This window comes from Lagopus muta, chromosome 1 (assembly GCF_023343835.1).
Source record: "Lagopus muta isolate bLagMut1 chromosome 1, bLagMut1 primary, whole genome shotgun sequence".
In the NCBI taxonomy this organism is placed as follows: Eukaryota; Metazoa; Chordata; class Aves; order Galliformes; family Phasianidae; genus Lagopus; species Lagopus muta.
Window position 1 is genome coordinate 122,140,409 of NC_064433.1, and position 18,836 is coordinate 122,159,244.

Genomic DNA, 18,836 nt, shown 5'->3' on the forward strand with positions numbered 1-18,836 from the left:
TATATATGGAAATTAGAAAGACAGAAAAAAAGAGAAGACCTCTGTGCAGCTTAATTTTTTCAGAGTTATTCATTTACTCAGCAAAGACCTTAAAACACAAAGAACAAGAGAAAAGGTCTGCTACCCATCACACATGTAAAGAAGACTGCAAATTCCTATTCTGGGAAAAGTTCTGCAGGCACACTAAGATGATTTTAGTAGAAAAGAACATGTTAGCATTACAGCTTGATGAAGTGTATCCCTCTAAAGAGTCAACTGTCTTATGAAATGAGGTTTGTTTTCATGTTAGTCGACAACATCAGAATTTACTGTTAGTCTTATCAGGTTCATACGTGCACAGATGATGCAGAAGCCCACTAAAGAGTCACATCTGTCAAATCCCAATAGAGCTCATGTGAGCAAACTGCTAGAATTACATTTCCATCTACTTGTTTCACATAATTTATTAGCAACAAATCTTCTATTCAGCTGCCTGAAAGTGGTTTTCTGTGTAAGGAAATAAAATCAAACAGAACCTAACTGACACTATAGATTTACATCCTGCAGCGTTTTTGAAACATGATGACCCACACCACACTTTGTTTTAAAGAACAGCATTCAGATGTTCATCAGAACACTGACATGAGAAGTTTTATATGGAAAATGTGAAAGGGAGAGGACATTCTGAGGATGGGAATGTTACCCACCCTTAGAGAAGTTACGACATAAAATTCATGGCTTCTTTGAATTGTAAAAGCAGCTACTACCATGTAGTTTTGTGGGTGGGTTTTTTTCTCCTTAAAATGCAGGTTAAAATGTTGTTTCGTAAATGAAGTTACCTAATTTTCTCTCCATGACTGGATGGTGAGGAAGAAAGAGACTCAGAACGTGAAAGAATGTGTGGCTTTGAAATAGGAGAAAGCACCTGATCGACACTCCGCTGGGAAGAGGCAAGGTAAGAGTCACTGGCACCTGCACAATAAGAAAAAAGCAAAACACAAATTGTATTAATCATTTATTCATCCTTCGACTTGTCAGATGAGCCTGGTTTCCACAAACCATGTATAACTGCACTGTGCATGCATTGCCACTGCAGGGCTGCTAACATCCAATTCTGTAAGCAATATGAATTTTCTCGTACTGTTTATTTCCAGCAGTGTAGGATCTGAGAAAAGCAGAGCTACTTTGTCTGGAAAACAGAGTTTGGCATTTCAGATCTGCTGGTGACCCAAAAGCACCCTCCCGGTCTGCCCCTTCTCCTCCCTCTCACAAACCAACCAACATTTCAATTTTTTAAATTACTTTTAAGCAGTGATGCCTTTAAATAAATCATTTTCTCATGCCTACAGCTACCCAAGTCCTGTTTCTAATCTTTTTCCCCCTGTAGTTGAATTCTCCTCTACAATACTTTGCTATCATAAATTTTCTGCTCACGAGTCCTATGATTAACAGCTCCCCGTAATACTTTCCTGTTCCTCACAAAATCCAACCCTTTTGCCAAATACCTAAGAATTTTTCCCATACTGGGCATCAAGTGAAGACGTAGCTGATCTGTATTCTAAGCTAGCAATATGCATACTAGACCAGAAAAAGACAATGCTTGAGGTCTCTCAAAGGCCATTCTTCATTAGGAAACAAAGTAGAGCATTCATTTTCTACAGATTAATGAAAATGGATGATAAAGGAAAGAAGAAAAATTTTGAAGATCTTATCCCCTTACTTGTTATCAGGGAAGGATGCCACAGACTGTATGACAGGAGTAACCTTGAGCTTCCATGGAAACCAAGGGAAAAAAAAAAAAAACTAACAATGCCTTAAAAAGGCTTTTAATCAAGCTTGCAAATGGTAGAATTATAGAAGTAAAGAATCGTTAAGGTTGGAAAAGACCACTCAGATTATCTAGACCAACTGCCCACCTACCACCAATACCATCCACTAATCACATCCCTCAGTGCCACATCCACACAGTTCTTGAACACCTCCAGGGGTGATGACTCCACCACCTTTCTGGGCAGCCTGTGCCACTGTCCCACCACTCTTTCTGAGAAGAAATTTCTTCCTAACATCTGATCTGAACCTCCCCTGGTGCAACTTGAGGCCATCACCTCTCATCGCTATTACCTGGGAGAAGTGGTAAATCTCCACCTCACCACAGCCTCCTTTCAGGCAGTTGTAGAGCAATGGGGGCTCCCCTGAGCCTCCTCTTTTCCAGTCTGAACAATCCCATTTCCCTTAGTTGCTCCCCATAAGACTTGTGTCCAGACCCCTCACAGCTTTGTTGCCCTTCTCTGGGCATGCTCCAGGGCCAAAATGACTTTCATATTTATTTGCACTCACGTATCCTTTGTGTTACTTTTTGCACTTCCTGATATTTAAGAGCTACAGGATCAATCTGCATTGATGTCTCACTATAAATGTCTTTCTTTCTAATTTGAATAGTCTGTTGTCCAGATTGTCAAATAACTTGCAGCTCATCTTTTCTTTCAGCATCTTCACAGCACACTTGGTCACCAGTTTCCTCAGCTTTTTAAAAAAGCTTTCTTCATCTAAATCCATTGTCCCATTATTTGTTTCTTCTTGAAAATGAAAATTTCATCTAAAAATCTCTACTTCTCTACTCATTTTCCTGCTTTCTGAAACAAAAATCTACTTCAAAACACACTCCAGGAGCTTGTGCTTTCATCATGCAGTAGTGCTTTAACAGATAAGTAAGTAATAATAGGAGAAGGCAGGTCCACCCTTCCATGATAAAAGAAAAAGAAATTAAAAAATGGTCACTTATTTGCTTCAACCTTCACAACACTATGACAAATGGGATGCTGTTAATTCTGGAAGCAGACAGTAGCTCAACAAACAAACAAACAAACAAACAAGGAGGGAGAGAGAGAGAGAATAGTTAATACACTTAGCATAGTTGGAGGTGGCAAGACCTGAGGAAGTTTATCTGAAGAATTTAGGAATGTACTGAAGAAACCACACATTTTTTCTTTTTAAACTGCTGGAGGAGTTTAAACACAAGGAGAGCCACAATAGTTCAGATGTAGCGTATTTCCAAGAGCGTCTGTTATTAAATGTTTGGAAACAGGAAAATGAGAACAGGGATATCTCGCCTCTGGCCACAAATCCCTGCCACCACCACCTTCCAGGCCCTCCCAGTAGGGATGTTTTATTTTCCCATTTAGTTCTGTTGCCACAGAAGCAATAAATTCCACAAATTATTCATGATATGAAGAAGTACTTCCTTCTGTTTTCTTCAGACATCATAGGATTCTGTGGTCTGTGAAGCACTGATCAATCAATCCCTTTTTGCCCTCTCCACATCACTCATTGCCCTTCATATTTTCCACTAGCTCACCTCAGCCAACGCTCTTCCAAACTCAGCTGCCCTTCTCGTGTTTCTTTTATTCAGAAGCTGTCCTTAGTATTTATGTTAGTATTTTTTTCATTCTATTAAATCCATTTTGATATAGAGCGAGCGACAAGAACTGCATGATTCAAAAAGCAGATGTACTGCAGATTTGAAACAGAAGAACATGTTTTCTTTGAAATCTTCAATTGTTTTCTATTTCACTCTCTTTTCTGAGTACTGCCACTTAAAAAAAGTTACTGAATAATTCTTAGGCACTAATAGCAAATTAAAATATTCCAAACTCAAGACCAAACACTAATCCTTTCTCCCTCACAATTGCTCAGGAATACTGATGACAATGCCACAGCCAATAGAATAAAAGCAATTCTACACCTTTCAGGTTGGAAAAGAGAATCTAATGGAAGCCAGATGATGCAGCCTTCTGCTGTGCATGTGAAACTGCAGTAACTACATGAAAAGGTAAGAATATAGATAGAAGATTAATCACAATTAACCACTTCTAGTAGTGTTCCAAAGTAGTTATACTGAATAGCAACTTCTGAAACAATCTCTGCATATAATTGGGTTACACGTGTCACGAATGAGATGAAATAGCCTCACCTTTAAAACTACCTAAACTAAGAGCAGTGCATGCAGCCTCCCTCCATGTATTTCTTTAGGGATTGTTTCCACAAAGAATGGATATTCCTAACAGCTAGCACATTCTGTCTCCTACTTTCTCTGACACCAGGCAGCACTTCTGTGCTTTGCAGCTGATGGAGCACTAATCCAGACTGCTCAGAGGCTGCAGCCTCCTCCCTGGAGATCTCCAAAAGCCACCTGCATGTGGGGATGGCACCCTGCTCTGGGTGTCCTGCTGGGGCAGGGGCTGGAGCAGGTGATCCCTGCTAAGGGGCAGCTATGATTGTCCTGCTCCTTAGAAAATAAACTGATGAGTGAAAGGTAACCAGTGCTAAACCTTTCCTTTTGAGTCATGCAAGAGGAACTCCAATCAGATCCCATAGTAACGTTTGTAACTTACCATCTGAAAGGTTCTTGTTATTGAGAACTCTTTCCAATTTGTAGACAGGAGTAGAAGAACGGCATTTAGGAGGAGGCACTCCTTTGTGTGGTGGTGTTGAAGGATTTTTAAAGGCATCGGGCTGCTCATGTCTTCCAACATATTTTTCACCTCTTGGACTGCTCAGAGAATGCTGGGAGCCAGGATTATCCTCCAAAAGTTCACACTGCATAGTCAAGGGGACTCTACTGACAGCACACTGGAGAGGTAAAGGGGACTGCATCTTTCTTGGTGTTCTGCTTGCAGTTGTATCCTGCATTATCCTATGCTGGTAATTTCTGTAGGCTTCTTCCAAATACTCTGCCTCTTTTTCCAGTTCTTTTATTCTAGCCCAGGTTTGCGCCATGCACTCCAGGTCAGAATCTGGAGAAGCACTACGTGTCTGTAACTGCTGGTGACAGCCAGCTCTTGGCACAGCACTTCCCTTGACCACATCACTCACAATGGGATTCTTCAGGAATATGCTCTCTGTATAAATATCATGAGGTACAATCCTATCATCAATGAGGTCAATGACAGAGCGATCAACGAGCGAAGGCTTGGGGTTCCGATACACTTCATTTTCCAGAGCTTCCAGATCAAGAATGTGAGTGACAGATAAGACAAAGAGAGAGATCCATAACTAATCAGAAGTAATAACACATGGCACTTTCTTTCATCAAAATAATTTTAAAATGGATTTATTCAAATTTTGAGAATTCAGTGTACTAGTTTAAATGCATTTTTATGTAGCCACATAGCTGCAAATTATCATCAATTTAATTAACTTCAGATGTAATTCCTCCATGTAGAACTCTATCTTATAAACATATTTTAACCAAACAGTTTTTTTGTTGTCATTAATTCAGTTGTGTTTAAAAAAGGAAACAAAATGTCACCCCTTTGGATGCAGTATATCCAATCACGTTATTACAGTATGCTGGACACAAGGTAGGCTAAAAGTCTGCCTCTATTTAGATCAAAAAGAAATAAGGAAAAAGTAACCCAACACATTCAAATGGGTTATTAAAATAATAAAAACATAAAAAATATTCCTCAAAAATCATGAGTTACATTGAAATTTCCAGAACTGTCAGCTTCCTGCTTCGCCTGCATGTTTCAGTATGCCCTAAAGACCCATCTTTCTAAGCAAAATTACCACTTTATTTTTATTCTATCTAAATGGTTCTTCAATAACATCGTTAACAATGCTGCAAAGTAGAATTCCAAGCAGAACTTCTTCATTAAATTAAAATATATTTGTTATTTTGACACTGATGAATTTCTGATTACAAACAGTACTGTTAGTTATGCCATATATGAAAATACACATATTGGTCTAGTGAATAACAGAAGGCATTGCATGTACTGAATTATGGTGCAACATATTCTATGCAATGTATAATCATTGCAGAATTCTATTCTCTGTTTTTAATTTATTTGCACTTGTACCAAAAATGAAAGTTATCATGCTTGATAGCAGCAACTTGACAGGCATCTTTAGAATTATATTTCTTCAGCGGGCTGAATTGCCTTACAAAATATATTTGCCTTCCTAATGTCTGTGTGAGGTGCTTAAGTTATTAGTTTTGGCAACGACCATTTAAAAGTTAGATTTAAATAGTGAGTGATGAAATACAAATATTCTTACTATGAACATTCCCGAACCAAAATGCATTAAAACACAATTCACCCCCGTGAAAAAAAAAGACCATGTTATCACCAGATATTAATGTCTTTATCCTGAGTTGAAACAGAGACAATAAAAAGAACGTAAGTGATCCAAGAAGAACATTTTTCTACTCCTCCTATGTGTTTGTTTTCTGAAAGTGCAGTTTTAAGGCTTTTAAACTGATTTTAACTTTAAACTTGAAACACACTCCATGGCAATATTTTACCTGAAGGATTTTCTCAGAATCTGGAAGTCCTTACATTGATTAGGTAAGCAAACTTCACAAAGGACTTCTTTAGTACAAGACACAAACCTGCCTGTGTTTGTTTCAACTGTAGTTTCAGATCTTCAACCTGCATATTTAACTTCCTGACAGTAGCTTCAGAGTCCAACAGCTGGGTCTTTAACTGGGCAGAACGCTCAACCTAAAGCAGATCCAGAGGAAAAAAGAGAGAGTAATTCTTAAAAGTGGAATAATCTCAACTGTTTGAATGCTCATTTCTTTCTAAGTGTTCTTCAGGTCCAGCAAAACCCGTGAAAGTCAGCACTGACAACTTAATGGCTTGAAAAGACTTACTCAGGTTGTTTGGTTGGCTGAAGTTTGTTGTTGCTTCCTTGTTTCTGCAAGTTATAAAAACGGGCAAAATGCAAAGCATTCCCCTAACTACCTGCAGAGCAACCTGCACAGGTACACAGATAATTGTTAACAAGATGACAAGAATAAGAAAGAATCATTTACCTCACTTTGGAGCTGCTTTTCTGAAAACTGCTTATGACTTTCAAATTCATCCATCACCAGCCTCCTGGAATGTTCCACCTTCCTCAGCTCTGCTTGACAGGCCAGGTGCTCTGCAGAAGGCTGGGACAGTTCTTCCACAAAAGAGAAATATCAGAGTTTAACATAGAGTAATTGTTCACTTCTCTATAAGATATCTCTTAGAAACTTAAAGCTCGTTTGTTTTCAAGGACATAGCAAAGTCTTCTAAAATTAGGCTTCGTTTGAAGCAAGTACATAAGATTTTTTCTTTCTTTTACGAAGGACTGAAGTTTTTGTTCACATAGTTGCTTAAGAACTAGACACATCGTCCTACTATAAAAGGAAAACACATAACCCCACCTAACTGGTGTATACATCTCTACCTTCCAGTAATCTCAGGTGCACATTAAAAATAATCAGCACTTTACAACTACAGACAAAAAATCAAAGAATGTTCTGAGTTGGAAAGGAAAGGACCCAAAAGCCAGGAGTCCAAATCCTGGTTCCACACAGGCTCACCCTTCAAGATGCAATATTATTTTTACCATTATTAACCATATTAGTGCTATTATTGGAAACATCATACTTTTCCAGAGATGGAAGGGATATTCATGTTATTATAGATAGATAGTTCAGGATTTCTACTACACAGATATATTGAAGAAAATATAATGTCAGGGACTTAGATTCATCAGCTGGAGGGTTAGTGCCAACTAACAGCACGCATAATACAAAGAATGTCTTTCAATGAAAATGTATTTCTAAAGAAAAACACAAAGGGAAACACAAACAAGAAAAGCATTAAATCATTCACACTGACTGTCTCGAAGATGCTGGTTCTCAGTGCGAGTCTCATCCAGCTGTTGCCTAAGTAGTTTATTCTGCACTTGGAGCTCCAGTTTCTCCTCCTTTAGCAAGGGATAGTCTGATACCTCTTTCAGTTTTTCTGTCAACAACTGATTCTGTTTATTTACCAACAGAACCTGAGCCTTCACTGACTCCAAATCCAGCTGCAGATAAAGAACAATTTAGAAGTTTATGAAGATGTTTCTAAAGAAAAACTGTTATACTATAAGCTGGTTTTTATTTCACTTATATTTTTATAAATGTAGCTCACATGCAGTTATTAGAATACAGTTTCTCTAAATTTATGTTTAACATCACCTCAAGTTCTTTGGTGCGTGACACAGCTTGCTTGAGTTCTTCCTTTTTGGAGTTAACAGCAACAGCTTCTTCACGCAAAAGCATAGCCTTCTCTGTAGGGAGGATTACAAATGATGAATTAAATTAATAGACAATTACATTAAAGACTGCATCAGCAAAAAAATTTAACTTGCTAAGTCCAACATTCAATTTAATTCAAAAATTTATAATAACTGAATGTCATGCATGTATACATACACCTTCAAAATTATGTAAATCACTGCATGAGTATATACAATGCATGTGTAAAACTATTTCAGAATTAAGTAAATCAAATTCATATGCACATGATATATCGTTTCTTTCACATGACCCCAACTTAGAAGTCTAAACATGCTATCTGTCTCAGCTCTCTTCTCAAGCTTTGGTTAAACATCTCGTGCACAATAAATTTAGAAGCTGGCAACGATTCAATCAGGCTGTACCAGAGTTCAATTAGGAAATGAGTGAGCTGGGACAACTTCAGAAAGAGCTGGGAAACTGAAAAAGCAGGCTTTCAGCCTCCGTGTGAAGCACCAGCTCCTGGTTCTCACTGCATTTTAAACTGCAAGGAGTTGCTGACCTGCCACTGGATCTGGCTACATGATTTTCAAAGTTGACACCACCTGAGTTGGTGGCTTTTCTGGCCACCAACACCTATGTTACTGAACACTGTCACTGTTCAGTAACTGTGCTGCTTTGATACCTGTTAGTAAATGCTCTCAATGGCTGCTGTATTAGTCACAGAGAGATGGTTACCTTTATTTTTTTTCTCATCTTCAGTAACTTTATTGGTTCTGGCTATATATTCTTCTTTTAATTCAAGCTGGTATCTAGAAGCAAGAAGATTGAAAACTTCAAGCAGCTTCAGGATGCTCCCAGATCATCAAGCCTGGCCTACAATAGATTAAACAAACTGTGCTCCCTAAACCTCTTCTCAGAGGTCACCCTCACTACCTGCACAGATCTCTACTAGGCTCTTCTCAACTTCTCCACAACTCTGTTGAACTGAGGGGCCCAAAACTTGGCATGATATTCAGAGTGCAGCCTACACCAGTACCATAGGGGGAAAACAACCCCTCAGCCTGTTGTCCAAGCTGCTGCTAATGTGACCCACTGTGCTGTTGGCCTTATTTGCCAGAGCACGCTGTTGGATCACATCAGCCTGACTTTCACTGAAACTTCCACGTCCTTTCCAGAGAGGCTGCTGCTCAGTCCATTCTTTCTCCCCACTTGTGCCACTGCAGAAGGATTCTCTGCCCTGTGTACTAAGCTTTGTTAAAACCCTAAGGTTTATGTTGGCAAAATCCCCAAGTTTACCAAAGTCCACCTGCATCGAAACGCCACCATTTGTTGTGGCAGCCATTCCCCTTAATTAAGCCTCATGTTCAAAGTTGTTGAGAGCACACAGAGTCATCATCCAGATAATGGATGAAGGTGTTGGATGGTACAGGCCATGAATGTCCCCTTGGCTTCTCTGCATGCCACCACAAACCAGTCAGACATTGAGCACTGCCCAGGTATTTACAGCCCAGTAGTCATCCATCTTTACTGTTCAATGTTATGGAAATCTCCAGGAGTGTTACAAGATTTCTTGTAACTAGCTGTTACTGACTAAATGATTAAAACAAGTTATCAAGATGGGTCAGTTAGGCCTGCATTCCATTCCCTAACAAAGCCCTGGTATCTTACTCAGTTCCAGCTGAGACATTGTTCTCATCAAAACCTGCTCTTTCCTGCAATTTAAGCTAAGACACACCAACACAGATAATACTTACTGTGTGGCAGCTGATACAAACAGTTGGCTTGCAAACATAAGTCACACAATACATCAGTCATTCCATTTACCTTTCTAACTGGATGACTGTTTCATGCCATGACACAAGCATGAGCAGTAACATACTGAAAGCATCTGCCTGCACGGAAGCATCAAGAAACCAAGTGACAAAAGCTCTCAAAGGAAGGCAGTAACAGTGAGATATGCTCACTGAAAATCTCAAATGTGGTCACAGATGAGCATTTCAAAGAGCATTTCAAAGCAAATTCTTTGAAATTATGTTGAAGCAGAATAGAGACAGCGAGAGAGGGTGACCTATAACAGAGATCTCAAAAACAAGGAGGCATTAAGCTAAGAACTAACCTGCCTGTGTGGGCTGGTGTGTCTCTCACTCTTTTTCCAAGAAACCTCTAACCTTTCTTTAACTGTACTTTAACCTCTATTACTTTTCTGTGTCCATAAAAAGGCCAGTTTTTTTAATCATGGTCAAAGGAAGTTACTAATGCTTCACATCCTCTTGTCTAAACATACAACTTATCTCACATCTCTCTCCCATATAAAGAACACAGGATTTAATCTACAAAAATAATATAGCCTATAATCAAAAGTCAAATTATTTTCCATACAAAGCATTTTCTGAATCTGACAGAACATCTTGTCTTGCTAGCGAAGCAAAAATGCAAACAATTCTAGGCAATTAAAACAAGCGTGGAAACTTGTAAGTCCTTACTTTGTTACGTTTCTCAAAAGAAATCCTATAATTTTTTAAATTCTATTTTCATAAGAATTAACATATGTTCTGTTAGAGAGAAAAGAAAAAATTACTTTAAGAGTTCAGTCTTAAGCTTTTGGTCGTAAGTCTCCTCTATGTTCTTCACAGCAACTTCTCGACGTCGAAGTGCATCTTCAATAGTTTTATTTTTCTCTTCCTGAAGCTTCTGAGTGCTGAAATATTAATAAATACACAATGACCAGTTACAAAGCCAAAACTTCAGAGTTTTCAATTTTTTTTCCTTAAAATACCATTTAGAGCTATTAAAGGTGATGTGCTTGCCTAGAACACCTTAGCAATTTAAAGTTATGATTAGAACCTGTCATTCTAACTCATTAAGAACAAGAAGGTCTGACAGAAAATAAATTGACCTAATTAAAATCCAGTACCAATCAATTATGCAGCTCTCCTAGGGTAACCCTAGCTCAGCTTTCCACACCAGAAAGCCTTCAAAAGAGATCGAGCATCATGCCCAACACTATCAGCACCCTCTGCTGGATTGTTAGAAAAAGAAAAGACACGTTTTTGTGGGATACTCATTGTGCCATATAAAAGAGATGACAGAGTAATAAACTTAGGTAGTATTTAAAACCTGGCAGAATACGGTTTAGTTATTTCCCAGTTTGACCAAGGAAAACTGACAGACAACGTTCTTACTAGCGGAAAAAACAAGTCTAAAAAAAGCAAAGCATCATATACACGCATCACAACTGTTAGGACTGTTATATCCTGTGTTGATTGTTTATTTTTTTTTAATTTAAGGCCTTCAAAACCATTATTGTTTAATTTAAGGCCTCCAAAGCAAATATATGGTTCCTTGCCTCCAAACTGATGCTGCAGTGATTTGGCTGGATGAAGAGGAATGGAAAAAAAACAAAGGCTTCTCTTTGTATCAGGTGTCCCAGCCAACTGAGATAGTACACAACAATCTTCAAAATGCCAACACAACTTATGGAATATATAAAAACCTATTCCAGGTTCACAGAAGCAGTAACATCTTGGAGTATACTTTCCAGAAGACTAACAACATTTAGAATTGAGAACGCCCTTCAGCAACTTACATTTCAAATGACTCAATTCTTTGCTTCAGTTCTGCCTCTCTGGTCCTCATGACTTCAATATCTTTCAGTAGACTTTGTCTCTGAGCATATACTTCCTTTGCTTCTATCTGAATCACAAAATATTACCATTAGTTTCACTTCACATTATCTATCATTAAAGGAGATGCTTACAGCAAAGACAGTGGCTACTGAAGCTCTTCTAGATATAATGACATCTATCTGTATATCTGTACCATGTGGACTATGTATCCCTTTTAGTTCAGAGTTCTTCTAAGCAACTGAAAGAATGTGTAGTAGAACTAAAAGCTGTGTTTTGGAGATAGAAGAGCAAACAGTCGTATCAAAATCTCAGTGGTCTGAATTCAGTGAAGTTATTAAAACAGACTAAAAAGCATTTATTATAACTCAACAGTGGCTTGCAGAACTGCTCTTTTTCCAGGCAAATTTACTTAAATATTTAACCATACTTATCACTGTATTTACTGAACAGGTTCCTCTATTTATGAGAACAAAAGTAAATTCCAAGTTTTCACTAATAAGCTGAATAAGAACTGAAGATAAACCTGCCACAGAGAAAAGAACAGTTTAATTGATTCACAGTCACTTAGTGCTAGATTAAGAACAAGTATTTGGAAATTCACCTCTTGTTGTTTCTGAAGCCTTTCAATAGCATTCTTTTCACGAGAGACCAAGGCTTCAGCCTTTGCTTGATGTGTCTTTTCTAACTCATACCGCAGCTCAGAGATTTCTTTCTGGGTCTGTGCTTTCTCTTCCATTTTAATCTTGGCTATTTCGACTTCTTTAAAATGTTGTAGCTTTTACATAAAGGAAGAAAAGAAGGTTAAACTGAACCCTTTCAAAACAACAACGACAATCAATCTCTCCTCATGCAATTCTTCAAAATTTGGAGATGGAAAGGAAGCATAAGAGAAGAAAAATGGGAGAAAAAATATGAGCAAAATAAAATAAAAAAAGAAGCAGTGGAAAAATTGTGAGACTGGTCAAGGAGTTCAGTCCTATGGAGATGGATTTGTGAAAAGCAGTGAGACAGCAGTCTCACTTGTATATACACAAAGTGGGTTAGAAATGTCCTACAGCAATTCACTAAACATTGCTGAAGAATCTTAAAGTTAACTGAATTGAGAAGTGATTTGTATCTGCTTTAGTCTCCCATCTTCTGCTTTACTTAAACTGAGACAAACTTAACACCCAAATTAGCATGTTTTACGTACCAAAAATACACTGCCCACCAGGGAGTAAAAATTACAGGAAAAATGAAGATAAAATGCACAGACTTCAGTTTTAACTCTCCATCCTTCTACTTTTCTATCTTAATAAAAATGAATAAGTTGGTTTCCTCAAACACTTTATATGCAGATGGGTGCCTTTTAAACTGTGCCTGAAAGTTTTAATTGATCAGTGAATACATTCACACATTTTTCTGTTGAAATAAGCTATTGATCTGAAACAAAACAAAACAACAACCCCAAACCATACAGTGAATTGCAGTATATTCTCTGCTCCATTTTTCATACGTATGAACTACTGACAGGCTTTTTATATTCACAGAGTGAAGTAAAATACTTCAAAAGAACTCTGTCTTTAATTACAGGAAGGAAAAAACATGGAATAATTCATAATGTTGTGTTATGATTTTGTTTCTGTGCAACCTTTTGAAATGCTATGTAAATTCTAATCAATATTGAAAATTTAATTTATGTCAAAGTATATAGCAACAATTCATGCCTTGCATTATATTGAAATTTAAGCTTCAAAATTGTACCCGGGAAGGGAAATAAATTGTTTACTATGAAACATAAACATTTCCCAATAACACAAAGTAGTCAAAGAGCAAACAAAACGTACCAATTTAAAAGCAAAATAAGAAAAACTGTGTTACCAAATTAACATCAGGATAAAGACCCTAACATTCTGCAGATTTATTATTAAAAAAAAAAGGATAAATAAGAATATACACATGCAATTTCATTAAACTAAGATTGGTAACTGATGAACTTTGCCTTTTGTATTTGTAGTTATTCGTGATCAGCCATTTTTCTTCAAGTTTTCTTAAATGTTAAAGGTCTATAAGGTGTCAATATTCATAAGTTTCTCCCTGAAATTCAGTCACCACAGTGATACCTTTTGAAACATCTCTGCTTGAAGTTGCTTCTCTATTTCTTTCCTATATTCATGAAGTTTGCCTTCTAAAGGTTCGTATTTATGATGCTGAGGATAGGAATCAGCAAACTGCTCATCGATGAGCTGAAGTTTCTCAGCTATAAAAAAGGAGAAAAGCAACATGACAATCATAATTTAAAAATGAATTAGTCATCATGCTTACCCCACCAAAAACTGTATGGCACTATGGGTTTGTGCAAAGTTCCTTAGTGTACCTAAATATCACCATCATAGAAGGTCCTGTGTCAGTGGTAGCACTGAAATGCCATTTATCAGCTCTACATCATACAACAGGACAGCCTCAGCTGTTCAGGCACTATTTGTGGCATATTTAGACATTCACCCCCCTACTACAGAGGACAAGAGTTTTCTTTTGCATGTAACTTCTACATTTTTGTAATAATACTGTGTGTGTATTATAATTCAAAAATTCCCAATCTGTGCCTAAAAAACTGAGACACTATGACACAGAAAAGCAATGCATGCAGTTACAGTTACATTTTCCAGAACATATAACCTCTATTCACTGTTACTTTAGGTTGCATTTGGATAAGTGATGAATGTAAACCACCCATATCGTTTACCAACATGGAACTGCTGGGGAGACTTACTTGCAAAGGCTGCACTTACCAAGAGATTCTCTGTAAGGAGGCATGGAGATTGTCTGAGTTTCTCTGTCATGGCATTCTTTACTTAAATGATGCTCTGTAAGCCCCATCAAAACCTGCATAAGAAAACCTTTCAAGATCCAACAGATTAGTTGCTTCTAAGCTCATATTAAAATTTAATTTTCAAGCCTGTAAATAATGAAGTCATTTTCACTACACGAATAAAAACAACTCAATTCATTGAAAGAACACAGCGAATACTGAATAAAAATCAATGCTAGTAAACTATTGATTTTTACTGGAAGTATTTTTTTTATTAAAAGTGTATTCTATTCTATTTCATTCTTTTCCTTTCTTCTGTATCTCTTTGTCTCTTTGGCCGTACGGTCATTTGATGGAGCAGAGTATTAGTACCGTAATTACAATGACATTAGGGAACAGTGGTTTCTGACAACCAAGATACTCCTGGCTATTTCATCTAGCTACATTTCACACAGAATCACAGAATCACCCGGGTTGGAAGGGACCCCAAGGATCATGTAGTTCCAACCCCCCTGCCTAGCAGGGCCACCAAACATACACATTCAGATCAGGTTGCCCAGGACCCCGCCCAACCTGGCCTTAAACATGTCCAAGGACGGGGCATCCATTTCATCATGCAGATGTAAGAATGATTTCTTACATTAAAAAAAAAAAAAAAAAAAGAAAGTCTATTAAATCATTAACTGAAGTTTGAAGTACATGCAAGTTAATGGTTGTGAAGCTTGTCAACGTTGGAGTGAAAAACATCCAAAGATCATTATATTTAATACCTTATGTAGTACAAGTTTCAAAATCTTATTAAATCCATAGTGGTCCAGACCAACATATGCTCAATAAATCTGAGTTTCTCTTGCGAGCATCTCAATAAAAATGAAGGTGACACAACTACCACTGTTTGCATCATACACAAGTATCTTTTACCTTTATTCTCCTTCTGACTTCCCAAAGTCTGTAAGAAAGAAGATAGCATTTTAGCCAGTCTACATCATCACACCTGTAAGTTTAGCTTACTTTGAGAATCAAAACAACTTTACCAGTGATTTGTACAAACTGGATTTTGGACTGATCCTCAATAATTGAAGAAGATCTTGGACAGACAACAGCTTTCAGAAAAATAAAAAAAGAGAAAGTAGAAAAGGTTAAATAACAATCATTTTACAGTTGTCAAATGTTTTCCATTTGAGAAAGCTCTATTTATCACCTTGCAAAACCATTTTCAGAAGCTTACTGTTAAAGTACCGCATTGGCTTTTCTCTGCTACCAAAGACACATGGCAGTCAGTGCATAGTTCCATGACAAACTGAAGCTGTGAAGAGAGGGTTTTGTTTCCTCCCAAACCAGGATGCATACTCTTGCTACCATCCCCTGCCTCTTCTCTTAATTTACCATATTAATGAGATGAGCTCACTAATCCAAATGACAACTAACTGCTCACCAGCTCAAGAAAGTAATTTTCTACTAGAAAAAAAAAATCACCATATTATCATTTATGCACAGAGGACAAACAAATAAAGGGCAAAGGCTGCCCTTTTCAGCCAGAACTCGTAACTAGAAACAGAAACTGATCATGAACCACACTTTCAGGAAAACTGAACGGCTAAAAATGAGGCTAGCTTTAATAATGGTTGGTTCCCCAAGTGGCCTGCAACACAGCCATGTGAATTGTCACGTCAAACCATGGCTATGGGTGAAGCAAGCATGTGGCTAGGAGGGTACGCCTTTCCAATACAGTGCTTTTATCTTACTGTGAGTTTAAAGTTTTCATAATATTTAAGACTTTCATAGAGATGATCCCTAACAGGGATTTCTGTCAATTCTGCTGGAATATAGCAACTCCCCAGAAAGTAAAGCTCGTACAGAAGTCTTTAAGGAAATGGATTACTAAACTTACCTTCTTCTTCTCTAAGCCACTTTCTGGAAAGAAAACAGAAAGTGAATACTCATAGCCACATCTCTGCAGATGGTCTGCCACCAAACTGTTGGAAGCTGTGATCAAAAGCGAACAGTCATCACTTGGAACAGTCCGTGGTTGAAGCTCTCCACTTAAAATGGGATGCATAAGTTCATGGATGAGTTGTTTTCGGAGCTGCGTCTGACACAAGAAAAACATTCAATAACAGGTAACCTGAGATTATAACAAGACGTTTTGTTTATCAAAAATTAGCAGGCTTCTGCTTTACTTCCACATGTTACATTACAACCTACATACCAGAAGCGGGCAGCCTAATGCTGGCAGAGCTTAGAGGAGTGCTCTTCTTCAAAACATTCAAGTGCTCAAGCAATCTTAGGCTTTCCCTTAAGACGTAACAGGTGTAGGACTGAGAAGTACTCAGTCAAAGAACACACATAAGCTCCACTCCAGTACCCTCAGTTTTAATTTCAGATCACTGCTTTCTTGTTCTCTTATCTACTGTCTCAAACAAAGCCTGTCTGACATTCTTCGGCTTCAAGTGTACTTGGAAAACTCATTAGACCTCTAGTGAGTCCTATGTGAAGAAGTTGCTGATTCCATCCCAACAGCAACTATGCAACAGCAACAACATTTTTGAAGTTGATTGATTAAAGAAATTATATTGGCAAAAATGGGATAAAATATGAAATGCTCAGCAAAGCAATTGCTAGATAACATCAGACTGCCCTGATGATACTTTAGCATGGCTGTGTAAATGAGGTTGACAACAGAGAAAAATGAAAGTAGCTGATAAAAAAAATCATTTCTCCTAATTTCTGAACTTGTTTCATTTCAGCTAATTTCGACAGAGATTAGGGTGTCTCCAAAACAACAGGGACAAGCAACTTCCTGTACACTGTGTGACCAACTGGAGTGGAAAACAGGACTAAATCCCTGTCCCTGCTGAGAGAAAGCAAGACAAACATCAGTTGTGCTACTACTCATTGATAAGAAGCACCTGGCCACTCAGCATGCCTGTAGGTTCAGACCCACCCTGCCTCTGACCCGCAGAGGCAGTCAGAAGAGATCAAGGGAAAGCTGGAGCGTTGTCTTTGGAAGATGCAAGTGTGTCTCCAGCAATCAGCCAGAAACTCAACTATATTAGCTCTTCAGCTCAGAAAAGCTACAAAATCTTTAATAGAATGAATAATCTTCTAGGCAAGGAAAATTAAAGCAGGAAAATAGACTTAGCACATCACTATGAGTTAAATCAAACAAGATGTGGAAGATGGTCTGAGCATTGAAAGCTTGCTATGGAAATCACTGAGGGAGAAAATAAGCTGTCCTGAATACGAGATTCTTGGCTTTATCAGCTGCATTCTTGAAATACAGATCTTGATTATTTTTTAACTCTACTGAATTTGACATAAAAATAGGAGCTAAAAAAAAATCCTGGTGACATAAAGCTGGAAATAAAAGTAGATCAGTACATCATAAGCAATACAATCAGATGCTTGAGCACAGCAAAAATGAGGCCTTGTGAAAGACAAGATATCAACATTTAAGGCGTTATATATATTCTGCTATACATATGGGATGCTTGGGAAAAGCAGACATCCTCCCAACAACGACCAGTGCTACAATCATGGAATAGCTTGGGTTGGAAGAGACCTCAAGGATCATCAAGCTTCAACCCTCCTGCTGCAGGCAGGGCTGCCGACCTACTTACTGCAGTTGTAACATGCCTCAAAACAAGATGCATGCAGCCTTCCAAAGAAACAGGCAAGAATTAATAGTGCTCTAAGCTTTATTTGGAAAGCTCAATGCAATTGTGAGAAGCTTGCTTTAAGAACAGGGAAAAGACTTCATGCTCATGCAGGTGACTGCTGGGATGACAGGCAATGAATCTGCTACACCCTGACTTGCTCGGCACCGTAAGGCTGAATGCTGGAGGAAAGGCACAACTACTGTCTAAAGGCTCCTAAAGAGGAGCAGGAGCTACTTAGCCTGAAGGACACCTTCAGCACATGAGTAAGAGCCAGAAGAACCACAAATAACAAATCTAACCTACAAGCAGAACAAAGCATCGCTATTGGACTCCACCACATTCTATGACATTCTCCTGAAGGAGGAGATGATGTGGAAGCAGCCTGACCCACTATAAGCAGAACTGGAAAGAAAAAGAAAAAAAAATCAACAGGAGAATAATTAATTAGTGCTTTCTTCCAGTAGTTAACCCTCCTGACCAACACCCTGAGTCTAACCCACAGAGAGCACCGCTTGTGTTTACCAAACACCTGCTCCTAGCACCAAGAAAAGCGCTGGTCTCAATTAGGCCGTAGCAAAACCACCGTGTCCGGGGAGAAGGGGAAAGGCCGGAGATGATCCTTACGGGTGCCGTCCAATTCGGGATATTCTATCATTCTGGGATTTACTCAGCGCAGAACATCACCGCTTTCTCCGTTACGGCGAATCACGGGCAGCGCCCGCCGCCAAACCACACAC

General features: G+C 38.3%; 1 protein-coding gene across 3 annotated transcripts in view; it reads right to left on the minus strand.

The window, feature by feature from the left end:
- The window catches only part of OFD1 (OFD1 centriole and centriolar satellite protein), a 29,707-nt gene that overhangs the window by 10,657 nt on the left and 214 nt on the right, over window positions 1-18,836 (minus strand). The window contains exons 1-16 of one of the 3 annotated variants that reach the window (XM_048934669.1): window positions 18,724-18,831; window positions 16,332-16,532; window positions 15,475-15,543; window positions 15,362-15,389; window positions 14,421-14,528; window positions 13,752-13,888; window positions 12,251-12,424; window positions 11,610-11,716; window positions 10,602-10,721; window positions 8,759-8,832; window positions 7,982-8,073; window positions 7,638-7,827; window positions 6,800-6,930; window positions 6,374-6,485; window positions 4,371-4,979; window positions 819-951 (exon numbers count right to left, since the gene is read on the minus strand). In XM_048934669.1, coding sequence (XP_048790626.1) covers window positions 819-951; window positions 4,371-4,979; window positions 6,374-6,485; window positions 6,800-6,930; window positions 7,638-7,827; window positions 7,982-8,073; window positions 8,759-8,832; window positions 10,602-10,721; window positions 11,610-11,716; window positions 12,251-12,424; window positions 13,752-13,888; window positions 14,421-14,528; window positions 15,362-15,389; window positions 15,475-15,543; window positions 16,332-16,499 — 2,252 coding nt within the window. In that variant the 5' untranslated portion in view covers window positions 16,500-16,532; window positions 18,724-18,831. Of the gene's footprint in view, window positions 1-818; window positions 952-4,370; window positions 4,980-6,373; window positions 6,486-6,799; window positions 6,931-7,637; window positions 7,828-7,981; window positions 8,074-8,758; window positions 8,833-10,601; window positions 10,722-11,609; window positions 11,717-12,250; window positions 12,425-13,751; window positions 13,889-14,420; window positions 14,529-15,361; window positions 15,390-15,474; window positions 15,544-16,331; window positions 16,533-18,723; window positions 18,832-18,836 lie in introns of those variants that run through there. The other 2 variants (XM_048934668.1, XM_048934670.1) reach the window with 2 other exon arrangements.